The sequence below is a fragment of the Notamacropus eugenii genome, chromosome 4, assembly GCF_028372415.1.
Source record: "Notamacropus eugenii isolate mMacEug1 chromosome 4, mMacEug1.pri_v2, whole genome shotgun sequence".
Lineage (NCBI taxonomy): Eukaryota > Metazoa > Chordata > Mammalia > Diprotodontia > Macropodidae > Notamacropus > Notamacropus eugenii.
In genome coordinates this window covers 231912753-231928430 of record NC_092875.1, presented here as the reverse complement: position 1 = coordinate 231928430, position 15678 = coordinate 231912753, and the positions used below count along the sequence as shown (strand labels likewise).

General features: G+C 34.1%; 1 protein-coding gene across 11 annotated transcripts in view; it reads right to left on the bottom strand.

Annotated features, from left to right (window-relative positions):
• PIEZO2 (piezo type mechanosensitive ion channel component 2) overlaps nt 1-15678 on the bottom strand; it is a 533986-nt gene that overhangs the window by 258942 nt on the left and 259366 nt on the right. For all 11 annotated transcript variants that reach the window (XM_072604214.1, XM_072604221.1, XM_072604219.1 and 8 more), the window contains one exon: nt 4003-4045. In XM_072604214.1, coding sequence (XP_072460315.1) covers nt 4003-4045 — 43 coding nt within the window. The remainder of the gene's footprint in view (nt 1-4002; nt 4046-15678) is intronic.

Here is a 15678-nt window from a genome sequence, read left to right as displayed (position 1 = left end):
TTGCAGGATTAAATAAACACAAAAGAAGAAAAGTCTATTTAATCAGGGATTATTGGAGAAAAGAGGAGCCATACTATGCAACAAGATTGAGAAACAAAAAAGAAAACTCAAAACTCTATCCAAACTCTCTCTTCCACCCTTCTGTCTCTTCTCTCCTCTTTCTTTCCTCATTTTGTGACTCTCTTCTTTCTGTCTCTCTTCCTTTCAACTTTTTTCTCTCTTTGCCCCTCTTTCTCATCATCCCTCCCTCACTCCACCTAACAGAAAGTATTTATGTAAATTCTGAAAAAAAAAAAAAGAATATATTCCAAAAGGATTTAAGTTCAACCTATGGGATAGATCTGCCTATAAGGAAAGGATGGCAGTTCTCTGGAAGAAATTACAGGATCACAGATTTAGAGATGGAAGAGAACACATAGGCTCTCTAGACCATATGCATATGCAGATGAAGAACTAAGACCCACAGAGGTTAAGTAAATTTTCCAAAGTCACACAAGTAGTAAATAGTAGATCTGATATTTATAACATATCAGTTATGAATAAAGAATTTCTAAAACTGTATAGTATTTGGAAGGCAATGAGGTGAGACAAAGAAGTGATACTAAGATCAAGTGAGTAGAGTTCTATTCTCAGGTATGACACATATTACTTGTATAACACAGACTGGCTCATTCAGCCTTTCTGAGCTTGTTTGCCCATCTGTAAAATGGAAAAAATAATATTTGTACTACTTATCTCATAGGGTAGTTGTGAAGAAAACACTTTGTAAACCTTAAAACACTACATAAATGTGCTATTATTTTCACCACACACCTATCTGGAAAGTAATTCATTTCAGTAAAAAACCCCTTATTCAGAAAGAATGATCCAGTCCAAACCATTGGCTGGTAACATGCTAGCAAAGCCCCTTAATGAACTTTTCTCTAGAGAATTGTTCATTTATAGCTTATAAACTATGTAAATAAGTATAGGGACTAATTCTCTATTTCCACTGGGAGAAAAAACACATTTTAAAGTATTTGTAATTTCTACCATATGCCCTTGGGCACTAATTGAATCCATATACACAAAAAGTAGGTTTTTCAGTATGGTTCAGAAGAATAATTGGATACAACTTAGCCCTTTAAATCAGATTTTTTAAAAGCTGCTCTTACAAATTACAATACCAGGAAATTTCAATAAAAATGTTTCTGGGGAGATCACTTTAATACATTACTCATCAAATTGCAAGAGCAAATTATTTAAAGATTGTATTGATCTTGCTTTACCATTGCTGCTGTAACCATGGTTTGGTCAATTTTTCTTTTCAATAGATACTGGTGTAGAAAGATGCTTTTAGCTAAGCCTTTTAGCTAAGTCTGCCTTTACTATATACAAGATATGAAGATTGTAATCACAGGATAGGAATTCAATATGAAGTTCAACTTTACTATAATAAAACAATAACCATGAAATAAAAAAATATGTCTCTGCTGGGAGGAGATTCACTCTTTATAGCAGCATGGTGTTGCTTTAAATTAAAAGCAAGAGGAATGCATTAGGATCAGAGTTAAAGTAAACCACTTTAAGGAAATGCTGCCAAGCAGGAAGGAAAAAGCAGAACTAAGGATAATTCTTGCTTCAGATATTTGTAGCTGTGCAGCCCTGGGCAAGTCATTTAGCCTGTCTGAGGTTCAGTTTCCTCATACGCAAAATGAGGATGATAGAAGAACTTGTCTCACATGATCTTTGTGAGAAGAACATATGTAAAGTGCTATCCAAGTCTTAAAGAACTATATAAATTCTAATTATTATTAATACAATATTTTATTTTGTTCTTAGTTATAAAGGAAAAAAATACATTTTTCTAAATTTAATCCTGAATTGCCAGTAGAAAACAACAGACTTTAAACATGTTCATTAATTTTCATTTTAATCAATCAATGTGTGTGTGTGTGTATTTATTAAGTGCCCATTATATGCCAAACACTTTACTAGAGATAGATAAAAGTAAAAACAGTCCCTACCTCAAAAAATTCAAATTCTAATGGACAAAACAACACACACACACACATATGTATATGAAGAATATATTTAAATGAATATAAGGTAGTATGGGGAAAGAGGGCCTTGGTAGCTGAGAGAATGAGGAAATTGTTCTTTTAGAAGGTACCACTTGAGCTAGTTTTCAAGATGGGATATCATGAATAAAGAATACCAAGAAGAACCAGAAAGGGAGGATGTTTTGAAAAACATTGACATGTTAAATAGTGGAGTTTCTATTTGACCTTAGGGACAATAGGCACTGGAGTTTATTGAGTAGGGTATAACATGGTCAGGCTGGAGCTTTAGGAATATAACTTTCACAGTTCTCTGGAGGAAGAATGGTGGTACTCTTGGCAGTAATAATTTGAAAAAAGAGAGGAAGACTATGGACACTATTGTAATTGATGCCATTGTAATTAGGCTTCCACTGAAACCCGGGGCTGCAATGTTGGGGAGGAAGACATGACTTCTACTTAATTCGACTAGTCTTTGTGAGGGCTGGAACTGGTGCCAAAGCCAGGAAGAGAAACCATCATGGCCCTAGACACTCTCTTGGAGGCATATCATAAAGCCTTAAGCTTCAGACATTTAGGGGAAGCCAGCTCTTCAACATGCACTGACTTCTAACTTACCTCCCTAGAAACTCTGGGGCTACTCCTTGGGTGAAATCAAGGTCTCTCTCTGTTGGTTTGAGCTGATATATCTCATTTTTACTGGAAGATTCATTCCCTCTTGAATGCTTTCTGGTTTATTCTAATCTGTAAAACTTCTCTGTTTGTTGCTTTCTTGGATCAATGGGGTTACTCTCTACTTGCTGTGATAGTATTTTGTACTACCAGTTTGGTGCAAAGGAATCAAGCTGGTGAGTAAGCTAAGGAAGGGTTAGGAGCCTGAAAAATAGCTTTTATTATGAACAAGACTGGCATCCCTGGATTAGCAATACTCTTTTTGGTGGGGGAGGCTAGAAAGCTCTTTTAAGCTCAAAACCCATAAGGAACAAGTGCCAAACTCCTCTTGTTCCCCTCACGATAGAAATTAAAGAATCCCTTAGAGAAGGGTGGGCCAGAAGCTAGAGATATACATTCATGCCATCCCTACTATCTATACCATCTATACTTTTAGACAATGCATGTGGACACATACAAATCTTACACTATGAGCCCATTCCTCATTTTTCAACATGAAATATCTTAGAATAAATAGGTCTACACAAAAACTCATAAATAGAGAGGATGAATGATTTTAGTGAAAATGAATAGAAGATAAAAACCAATAGGAATAAAATTCATGGAAGAAGGGGGAAATGGAGGATTCATATTTTGGGAATTTAAGATACTTTAGTTTTACTATTGAAAGAGTTCCAATTATTACTCCTAGAGGCAAGTTAGACAGATGAGGGTAAACATTAATAGGATTATTGAAGTTTATAGAGATGAGCAAACAAACATAAAAACATAAACATAAATAATCTATAGTATCTTTATCTTTTAATTTAAACAAATCATTTCTTAGTTTGATCTCCTATTTTTGTGAATTATATTAAACCACTATTTTCTTCTGTCATTTGGATGTAAATCATCATTAGTCTCTCAGAGGTGGCTATATGGCAGAGTGGATGAGATAATGGAGAGTATTTGGACGCAAATCAGGTCCTGACTTAAACACTTACTAGCTGTGAGATCATGGATAAGTGACTTAAAGTCTCAGCTTCTCAGACAACTTATCAAGACTACATATGGTAAATTACATTAGTGGAATAAATTTCCATGTGGAGAGTTACTTCCATCATTCAGATTATTGGGAAAGGAAGGAAAGAAGGAATAAGAAAGGAGGGAGGAAGAAAGAAAGTATGGGCCACATCATCTACATAGGAAAGTTTTGCTCCCATGCAACAGACTACATTTTTTGTCTAATTGATCAATTCTTGAATCACTCTTAAAACTTTGAAATGGATGCATCATAAATCCAACTGGTTACCTTTCAAAGCCAATCTGACGAAATGTCTTTTCCCATGTTGAGCCTAGGAAAAGAAGAAGAAAAGCTGATTTAAGCATTTCAGATATTGTTTTCATCTATTTTCTCTATCCATGTTGAATGTTTCATTTTGTTTTTTAGTCAAATAAAGAGATAATTAAGCCTTTATTACAGATACTTTAATTAGTCTGCCCATTTGTATAACAGTGTTAGTTACCAAAGCTTAGAGGAACAGTTATAAATATTTTAAAATGCTATTTAAATTACTTTAAATTAGAATCTTTTTGAAATAATTATAGACTGAATAACAGAAGATTTAATGTAACATAGTAGTAATATTGTGGTCTTTAAAAAAATGAAAATGATTTAATGTCTGAGTTTCTACCAGAAGCTTCTTATTCCAAAATGCAATGTGACACATGATATAAAATCATGTAACAAAGACACTACCATGTTATGTCTTATGTCTTATTTTCCCTGATGCAAAGTAGTTGACTACTTTCAAAATTATCTATAAATCTAATCATGACTCAAACGGTATAACCTGATCCATATTATTTTGTAAAAAAAAAAATAAAACACTGAAAATGCAAACTGTAAACTATATAAGTGAATTCTTTAAATTTAAATTTTAAATTTAATGTAACTGGTAATATATTTAATGACTGAAGCCAATGGAAAGCCTGGGAGCATTCTTTGATATCTCAATATGATGCATTTTACTTTACTACTTTAATTATTTTAATACTTCAGGTATACACAATTTCTTCAGTATTGGTACTTCCTCCACTAATGCAACCCCTTCTATTTATTAAGAGATGATTTTCATGAGAAGATGTAGTGAAAACAACTGATTAACTGGTAGTTCTCTGATGATGTTGAACTCTTTTGAAGTTAGATAGATTGCTCCTCAGATGTGCAACACAAAAGCTTTCTCTGGGCCCATACTCAAAGAATTAATAACTTCTTAGGAATTATTAGGGGTGTTCTCTGTTGGAATGGCGCTCAAAAATACAAGGGCACTTCAACATTGGAATAGAGTTCTTACAGTGGGGACTCCTTTATTTCACTGATATTAAGTAATGATAATGTTCATTTTTTAGGTTAACTACTCTGAGTCAGATGTTTTCCAGAGTCAATGGCTATGTTTCAAAGAACATTAATCCTCCTACCTCTATGTCTTTTTATAGGTGACTGCCCCCCGCACTCTGCCTTGTAGAATCTTTACCTTCCTTCAGTTTACTTCAGTTAAAACTCCCCATATTCCAAGATTTTCTTGATTTTATGTCCTCCTAATTGCTAGTGCTTTCTCCCATTTGAATCTGTTTACATGACTAGGCATTTGCTGTCTATATTCATGTTGCAACCCCCTATTAGTAGTATGCAAGCTTCTTCAAGTCAAGGAATTTACAATATTTTTGCCTTGACAACCCTAGAGTCTAACACAGTGCTGTGTATCTAAGAAGGCACTTAAACTTAAGGTACTTAAAACGTCACAACTGAACTTAGCAGTACATCCAAAACTATAACACAAGAACCCATGCTATGTTTTGATGCATGTCTACTGTGTTTTTCACCACTGAAAGATAAAATTAATTCTTTATAAAATTAATATGAAATGATTCTATGACTACTTAGAATTTGGCAAAAATAATTTTTCTAAAGCTCACCTTAATATGAATGTTAAGGTTTGAAAGATGGCAAAAGTCAATAAAAAATATTTATGTTAAAATAAGGCATAACAGAAATTTTTGTGTTTAAGGGTGGAAATAGTGACTCAGTAACTTTTCACCAGCTGAAATGTGATTAAGGAAATCACACAGAGTTCTGCATTGTATTAAGTGAGCTACATACTTAATAATTTTACCATACTGGCACTTCCTCTCTATATACCAAGATGGCACAGCTGGATAAGAAATGAGTCCATATTATTTGCGCACTGTTTAAAACTCTGGGCCCTAAAGAGATACAAAGCAGAATAATATTAGCATCAGGTCTCTGCACTAATCATTCTAGCAACTGGGAATTTGCCTTTGTTTCATTCTTTACATGTCTCTCCAAATAATCTTCCTGATTTCTCTAATCACTCACTGACTGGGGGTATTATGATTCACCAGAAAAAATGGAGAGTATGAAGTAGGGTAAGGAAACACTAGGACTGGGGAGGGTTATTCTTCTGGTTCTGAAGCTTTTCTTACTGGCAGATCCAATTACCTTCTAAGGTATTTTCTCTGGGTGTTCTTTGGAGAACAATTCACAGAATTACAGAATGATAAGGATGACCTCAGAGGTCACAAAAATTGCCATTTAGATAGCACTTTAAATTTTTTAAAGCATGATACATAAAACCTTTTTACAACTGCATAGGTATTATTATCACTATTTAATAGATGAGGAAACCAAGTATCAAAAAAGTTCACTAGCAAACATACAACTAACAGCTATCAGAGACAGGATTTGAATACAGACTTTCTCATTCCAAGTCTATCCAAACTACAACTGCATCATGTTACCTTTCATTAATATAACCCATGTCTAAATAAGGATTCTCTTTACAAAGTAACTGACAAGTGGCAATCCAGGTTTTTTTTCCTTGACAAATGAATTCTTACTAAAGGGAACCCACTACTTTTCATTCCATTTCCAAAGGAATCTAATTTTTGGGAAGTTTTTCTTGATGTTAAACTTCTTTACAATTTTCACTAACTGATCCTAATTCTACCGAAACTGCCATTTCCTAAAACCTCAAGAGTGTTTTTTTAAACTGCTACTGCATATAGCTATATCTCCCATATGTCCGAAATAGAATTTCTGAACACAAGTCTAAAACTTACACTTATCTACACTGAATTTTGTCTTATTAGAATTATTCCAATGTTGTAGTCTATCAAGATTTCTTTGGATGCTCTATTATCAATCATGTCGCCTAATTCTGTATTCTGAAAATGTCTCCTGTTCTTAGTCACTGACAAAATTGCTAAAAAATCAGAGGGACAAGCACAGATCCATGAACTACTTTACTATGGCTCTCTTACTAAATTGATATTGAACCATTAGTAACTATTCTTGGAACTGGTCATTTAATCATTTCTCAGTATACTTGATCTTACTCTAATCTGGCCTACTTCTCTTCACCAAGTCTAAAAAGATACTATGAAAGATTTTGTCGAATACTTTTCTGACATCAAATATATAGCCTTCTTTGGACAGTCTAGTTACACTGTCAAAAAAATAAATCATTTATTCTTGATGAGACCAGAATGGCTTTGTAAGAAACCAGAGTCAATCTCATTGCTTGTAATTTGCACATTCTACTCCCTTTCCTTTTTTTTTGAGCTTGAGAAAAAAAAATTTGTAAAATTTTCTGATCCTGAGGTACCCCTACCATTCTACAAGATCTTTCAAAGATTGTTTCTAATGGCTCAGCAATCACAAAGTCCAGTCCTTTCAATACCCTGTGATGTAGTTCACTTGACCCTGGTGACATGAACTCAAAAAGAGCTTATATTTCTTTTTTTTAAACTCTCTCTTTTTCTTGATTCAAAGTTTAAAAAATCCATTTCCCTGCCATTTCTAGTTAAATGATTCATCTGCCAACGAAAACTGAAGCAAAACAACCATTTAGTAGTTCTGCCTTTTGTCCATCTCTTGCTATCATGGTTTCAACTGAACTTAACAGTAGTCATTCCTTTCTTCATTTCTTCTCATTTCTCCAACATAGAAACCCATTTTTGTTATCCTTAACATTTCCTGCCAGCCTCAGCTTATTCTGAGCTTTATTGCTCAGTTTTATTGCCCTATAATTCTTCTTACAGAGATATTTTATAATTTGATATTCTTCTTGCATTGCCTGCTCTTTCTTGATGGCTATTCAAGTTTCTAGGTGAGTTCCTTGAGCATCCACATCCACATTGGTTGATGCCAACAACTTCTTTTCTCTTTCTTTGGAATTGTTTCTAGTTGTTAACTCAAAATTCCATTTTTAATAGCTTCTCATTCATGTAAGATTTTAGTCCATGGAATGTTATATATATAAATATGTATGTATGTATGTATGTATTCATTCATTCATTCTCTGAATCCTTTTAAATCTGCTCTCCAAAAATCTAGGGTGTAAAGCTGATTATGTTTGGATTTTCTCTTTTTTATCAAAAATTTTAAGAGGTGTGGTCCCTAACCCTTTCATATTTCAAAAGGGTCCAAGATTTCAAAGATCAATTGTTTTTTAATTCATAAAAATAAGATCCAGAATGCCACTTCTTTCATGTTTTTTTCAGTTTTTGGGAGGATGAAATTATCAGTAGGAAGAGTTAGGAAATTATCAGCTACTGCTTTTATTTGAGAGACAGAGCTCCAGCAAATACTGGTTTAATCGGAGTCTCATAATTAGTATATCATGGTCTTGTACAAGGTTTTTGGGATGTTTCCCATCTTTTCATTTATATGTTTTACTTCTTTTGCCCAGATGGTATTTATTATATTTCTATGAGAATATGGGTTCTGTTTCTTCCTCCACTAAACATTAAGAATGTCTGGATATTCATACTTTGGCTAGAAATTAAAATATTTTCATAACGTATTTTGACCAAGTTTAAGCATATTTTAACCTACAGTCTTGTATATTGAAAAAATGCATAGTATTCATAAAGAAGTGAGTTCTTTGCCTTTCAGTCTTCTGGCACCAATCTTGCTTTTTTTTTTTTTTTAAGTAAACCTCCACCCTGCTAGTCATACAGCCTGGTAACCTCAATATACATTGACACGTTCCCTCAAACTCAGTTGCATTTATTGGCATTACAAAGTTAGCACAATAGAGTTTTTAAAAAAGTCTAATATTTAGTGGGAGAACCTGAGGACAAATTCCAATTTTTTTTCAGACTACTTGTCTAACTTTGTGCAAGGCTCTCTCTGGGCCTTAATTTCTACAATAAGGAATTTGAACTAGATGACTTCAGAGGTCCTTTCAGACTCAAAATCTATGACCTTATGATCTTACAACATCATTCCTCCTCTCCACTCCCCTTGCTACCACATTAATTCAAGTTCTCACTAGTAGTGACCTAGTTTATCATAATAATCTTAATTGGTTGTCTTGTCCCATCCCCCCAAAATAATTGCAAATGTTATCTTCCTATGTCATTTTCTCCTGTTCAGAAATTTTCAGTGGCTTCCTGACTTTCCAGGCAAATGGGACTTATTATCTAGTCTCAATCTTCCACCTTTGCGCAGTTGTACAAGCTATTCCTCAGGCTCAAAATGGAGAAGTCCAAGAAGAGTCTTAGTTCCTATATACACATGTATAGTGGCAAGAAATGTATGATGATCCTGGAAAGAATATTGAGAAGAAAACTAAGAGAGAGCAGTGTATAAAATAAACATGATTGGGAGAGGTCATGAAGAGTTGAGGTCATCAGCAAAAGCCTCTTGAAGAAGGATGTGGCATATGTGTCCTTGGAACGGGGACAGTGCAAGTCTGAGGGCTATTTTACATTTTTCTTTCTCTAAAAGATAATCATGGTTAAAGATTTAATCAACTAGTGACCACACTACAATGCTTTGACAGGTTGATCCTCAGACAGTAGTGACTGTCTGTTTCTTGACTCATACTTGAAATCTTTCCAAATGGATAGAACCTGATGAATCTTGTGCTCTGCTGACAGAGCCTTTGAAAAGCCAAAGTCACTGCTTTGACAAAATGAGGCTCCATAGGGGAAAAGAGTCTAATAATTGGTTAAAATTACTGTGAATTTTGGCAACATATTAATCAGATACAAATTTTCAACTAAATAATCAGGTTTTATAACCATCTCTGTGTCACTGAGATTCATCAGAATGTGGGTTCATTCGATGTCTTGCTATGCTTCCTCTCTGCTTTTCAAAAAATCAGGACAGATGCTAATGAATCACACCTTCTGGAACTGTTGGATGATGGCCAGCTTACCACTATAAAAACAAAAGATTTCTCATTGATTGCCAGGGGTTTCCAGGTGGTTAAACATGCTAACTGGCACATGACACTAGTCACTAACCAGTCCTCATTGAAAACATCTGGAAATTTCTCAGGACCTACATCTGTTCTGCCAGAAGTTGTATTAACATCTTTTTATTATTTTTTTATTATTGAAGGAAAAATATTTGTATAACCAATCAAAGGAGCTACATTTTTGCCACATGTTGAACTGCTCTGTCATATGAATAGGGGAGTCACATTTTATGAGGAAAGAGCAGTGGTTTCTTTTTCTCTCTTGCCTCTCCAAAATATAGTTTGGTTTTTATTGCTATCTTCTCTTTTTATATCATCTACATTGTTCCTTATATTCCTCTGTCTCTCCTCTCAAAGTATTAGTCCTTATTACAAAGAAATTTGTTTAAAGTGGAAGAAAAAAATCAGCAAATCAATTAAAACAGCAAAATAATATAACACGATGGTATTTCACTGTTCCATACTCATAGATCCCACTCCTACTCCCTTCCCTTAAAAAGAAGTGAGGGGAAGCATTCTTGAAAAACTAAGGTCCCTTGAGTTTTTCATATTCACAGAATCTCAGAATTGAAAATAGAATCAGAAGTTACTTAGTTAAACACATTCATGCTCAGAATCCCTTCTACAATATTCCTTACAAATGGCTATTCATCCTCTGCTTGAGGAGTGCCAATGATGTGGAATTTCTTACTTTTGTAAGTAGCTCTTCCACTTTCAGTAGCTCTTTCACTTTCTACTAGCTCTAATTTGTTGATTTGAGGAAGTTTTTTCTTCCCATTGAACTAAAATCTGCCTCTTTGCCATTTCTATCCACTGTTCCTAGTTCTCTCCCTTTGAGCCCACTGAGGACATATTTAATTCTCTTCACATGACAATTTCCCAAATAACTGATACCTCTCCTCTTCCCTCTCCACCAAATCTTACTTCTCCAGATTAATAATCCCTCAATCCTTCATTCTTGTCAGCTCTCATTGTCACATGGTCTTCAGCTTTCTTGCCTTCTTTGTCACTGTTCTCTGGACACAATTCAATTTGTCAGTAATTAAAAAGACAACATACAGGTGCTGTCAAAAAGTAGAGTATAGGAAACCATCATCTTCATTTTAGAGGTGGGCAATTTAACCAAGAATAGGTGCTAAACCTAATCACTGTCACTACAGAGGTGATCAGAACAGGGCAGGCCAACCTGCTATCATAGGACCTTGTGCAGCTCTTCAGAAACTCCTATGCCCTCCTTCAAACAAAACAGAAGATAAATGAAGCTGGTTATTATGCATTATATTGGTGCTACAATATCAATGGAATTGTGGTAGCAAAAGTGCCAATTTTTTCTTTGGAAGATTTAAAGTAATATAAATAGATGAATAAAATAAACATTTCTCAATTCAACCAGTATAATAAAAAGATGTTCCAAAAGTCTTAGTTTATTTCTAGGAAAGGTCTGTAATAGTCCAGGTAAGAGGTGACATGAGCCCAAAATAGGGTTGTGATCAGCCACTGGATATTAAATATTGTGAAACCAGAATAAACCAGACTCAGAACTTAGCAAGGGACTTCAATCGGAGGCTACTTTCAATGAATCATCAGAAGCCTGGCAGATTTGTTTTCTAGTATGAATAACTTCTTATCTATTCACAGTTTCAACTTCCAAACTTGTCTTTTGTTTTATACATGTCACACTGAATATCAACTTCCAATAATTAATCTTTTGTTATACTTACATAAGATTCCACATTTAAAAAACTTCTGTTTCAGGGTTCTGATTTCTTTTTAACAAGGCTTATCCTCAAAATCAGGAGACTGCTTTCTTTATGCATCCTGACTAATATGTTTATTGAATAAGAGTAATAGGTAGTGCCTTCATTATATGCTATGAGAGGACAGGAAATAAAGAAATAAAAGAGAGAGAGAGAATGAGAGAGATGAAGGGAGGGAGAAAGAGATCAAAGGAGGAGGAGAAAGAGACAAAAAGAGAAGGAAAGAGGGAAAAAGAGATAAAGAGAGCTGAACAACATCATGAAAAATGGGCAGTGATGAGATTTGATTTCTCTTTTGTAGTAAATTCTACCTAAATTAATTTACTTATTATTCAGTGCCACACCAATCAGACTACCAAAGAACTATTTTATGGAGCTAGAAAAAATAGAAAAATTAATCTGGAAGAACATAAGGTCAAGAATATCAAGAGAATAAATTACATAAAAGTGGAGGAAGGTGGCCTAGCAGTACCAAATTTCAAACTATATTACAAGGTGATGATCATCAAAGCAATCTGGTACTGACTAAGAAATACAATATTATATCAGTGGGACAGATTAGGTTACACAAAACACAATAGTAAATGGCCACAGTAATTTAGTATTTGATAAACCCCAAGACCGAAGCTTTGGGGACAAGAACATATCTTTGTTATCTGATTCGTTTTGGCCATACCTAGTTTACATGAAGTATTTCTTTTCCTTTTAAATTTTTTTAAACTAAAATTCATCTAATGTTCTTTTAAGAAATAGAATGCATACTAGGACTAAACTTCAGAGTATTTTTAATTTTATAAGTTTGAATCCTATGTGAAGAACTTGCCAAATATTATTACTAACACTCAGACTGTTATTATTTTAACTCTAAAAAAAGACAAAAACAAAAAGCCTGGCAGATGTTAACTTGAATAGAATATCAGGAAATCATGTCATCTCTAATTGTGCCAGAAGAGCAAAGCTACTGTTCAGTTCTTCCAGGTCTCAAAGGACCTGTTCTGCAGAACAGAATTAGACCAAAAAAGGAAATAAAAAGTATGGTTAGTTTAAATTGCTAGTTTAAAGTAAGTGGGTAGGTTATAATTATGCCATCCTTAAAGTTATCATGAACTATTTCTAGGTACTTCTTTTGCCAATCAACACATCATTTATTTTCTCTTACTATTTGTGGAGAGAGTTGCACATTCCCATTTTGCTCATATGTAAAGGCAGCCAGTAAGGCAGTGGAAGATGCCTTTTTCAGAGGGATAGCATTTTGCATGTGTGACGAAAACAGCTTTTATTTGTGACTTTTCAACATTCAAGGATCAAAGAATACAATGAGGAGAAGCTGGAAAAGAACTCAGAAGTCACCTAAATCAACCTTGTATTTTGCAAATGAGAAAACTGAGGACTGGAGAGGTCAATTGACTTATCCAAGGTCACAAAGATTGTGAACATCAGAAATAAAAGTTGAATCTATGCACTCTGACCTCAGCAAATGACAGAATTCTTTCAGCTGCACCACACCCCAGTATCTCTCAGAAAGGATCAAATGGATTAAATAATTCATATACTGATGACTAAGTAGTTTTTCCCTTAATTGTGTTTGTTACTAAATAAATAATTAGGAAACAAAAACAATTTCCTGAAGTGCTGAGTTCAGTTGTCATTTTCATTTTGTAAAACTAAAAAAAAAATCAAAATAATAGTAAGCAACATAATGGATGAAGAATGCTATGGCAAAGGAGAGAATTGAAAGCACAAGACTTGTGGACTAGACTTTTTCCCACCTTGGCCCTATTTTCCCTGTCATGGTAAAAGACACACATTAGAAGACATTTTTGCTTATGTGGAAGAGGGTAGTAGAGATTTCCTGTCAAAAGAAGTCTTAATAATCTCATCTTGCTCCTATTTATCAATTAAAAATGATTTCTATGGTTAATTTCACAAAAAGAAACAGCATATTTTTATACAACTCATAATATTTTAAGTCTTAAATAAAGGTGTGATTCCCCAATATATTTTAAATGGCTCCTTTCCAGGCTTAAAGTGTTATTTTCAGCTGAGTTTTGTTGTAATAAGATGCATTGTTTTGACTGACTGATTTGTTTCCAGTAGGAATGAATGCTTTAATTATACATGCCTCAGACAATTTTCTTTTCATTCTTTTCCTTTTACCTCTCTATCAAAAGGAGCCTCCAAGGAAATGGTGTTTATTTGAAGTACTTTCAGAAAAACTGATGAAACAAAAGCGAAAGGATAAGAATTTAACTTTATCTTTTCCCTCACCCCCAGAGATTTTCCTGTATAAATTATAGGACCTGCTTTTCAAGACAAAAGCTAATTCACCATATTTGTTGTTGGGCTTTTCCATCTTTATTGCAGAAGCAAATTCTAAAGTAAGAACAAACAATGGACTAAACATCTCAGAATTCAAGTGGGAAACTGTATAGATAAGCCCCTGTTGCCTTTTTCAAAAAATTTATTAAAAATATACATTCATCACAAGTTAGAAATTTCAACTAAAGATGTTATTTCTACACTAAATTTATCTCTGTATGTATGCATCTCTCTCTCTCTCTCTCTCTCTCCCTATCTATTAATAGACTGATAATTAAACTCTACCTTTGCTCCCCAAAATAAACCATAAACTTTATGTTTAGGAACAGTCAACTTTTGATTTTTTGATGTAATAATAAAAGCTAGCATTTATTTAGTGCTTTAGGCATTGGCAAAGTGCTTTACATATATATGTATATAAAATATACACACATATGTGTATATATGTACACACATATATCTATGTATTTATCTATATCTGTATGTCATCCTATTCGATCTTCACAATAGCCCTATGAGGAAGGTACTATTGTTCTCATCCCTACTTTGTGGACAGGGAAACTGAGGGCAAGAGAATTTAAGTGACTTTCTGGGGTCATACAGTTTGTAAATATGAATCAGGATTTGAATTTGGATCTTCCTGAGTCCCAATTCAATATTATATCAACTATACATCCAGCCTTTTCCATTTATTATAAGATATCATCAAAGTGTAGAAAAGGTACCCACCAGCTTTTCTCCCTATAATAATTTTGTTTCCAATGGAAATCATGGAATGGAATATCATAAACTCTTCAGTGATAGAAACATTGCCTTATTTATATGGGTGTGCCTTTCCTACTCACTGGTTACAGTAACGAATTAATACACCAGGTGTCTCAAAATTCTTAGTGGTGTACTAAGCTTTAACAGTTTTAAGAAAAAAAAAAAAAACCTTTCAAAGCTTGATACTCTGCTAAGACTTTTGGGACACCCTGTATGTCTCACTAACTCATAGAACCTCAGAACTGGAAAGAATTTTTGAGATCATCTAGTCTAATGCATACCTGCAGGAAAATCCTCTTGCAAACATTCCAAATTACATGATGCCCATATACCTCTGGGCTATAGCCTGGGCTCTGTTTTCTTCTCTCTTTGTTTACTTCGTCACCTCATCAGAAATCATGCATCTTGCCCATTTCCACAAAGATGACTCCCAAATCTATGCATTCAATCCCTGTAATCAACTATGGACTAGACCCCATCACCTGCATGTATTTTTTTTTAAATTGAAGCTGATTTAATTCATGTGGAACAGTAGTTCTCAAAGCTTTTGATTGTGGTGATAAAAATTATTCAAACCACAATAAAAGAGACTGAGACAGAGCACTGAGCCAATGGTATTTCATTAAAGGGTCTATGGCCCATTCTAATCAAGTGGACCTCAGATCTTCCTCACAATCTGAGATGCCTCCTCCTTCCAGAGTCCTATTTTTATAGGGTTAGATATCTAAACATTCAAGAAAAGCTATATCAAATACAGAATAATTCCAATGGTTGACATGATGCATAAGCAAAACTGATGTTAGCAGGGTTACAATTTGGGTGAAGCAAGAAGGTCATAGGGTGGTCATATGATGG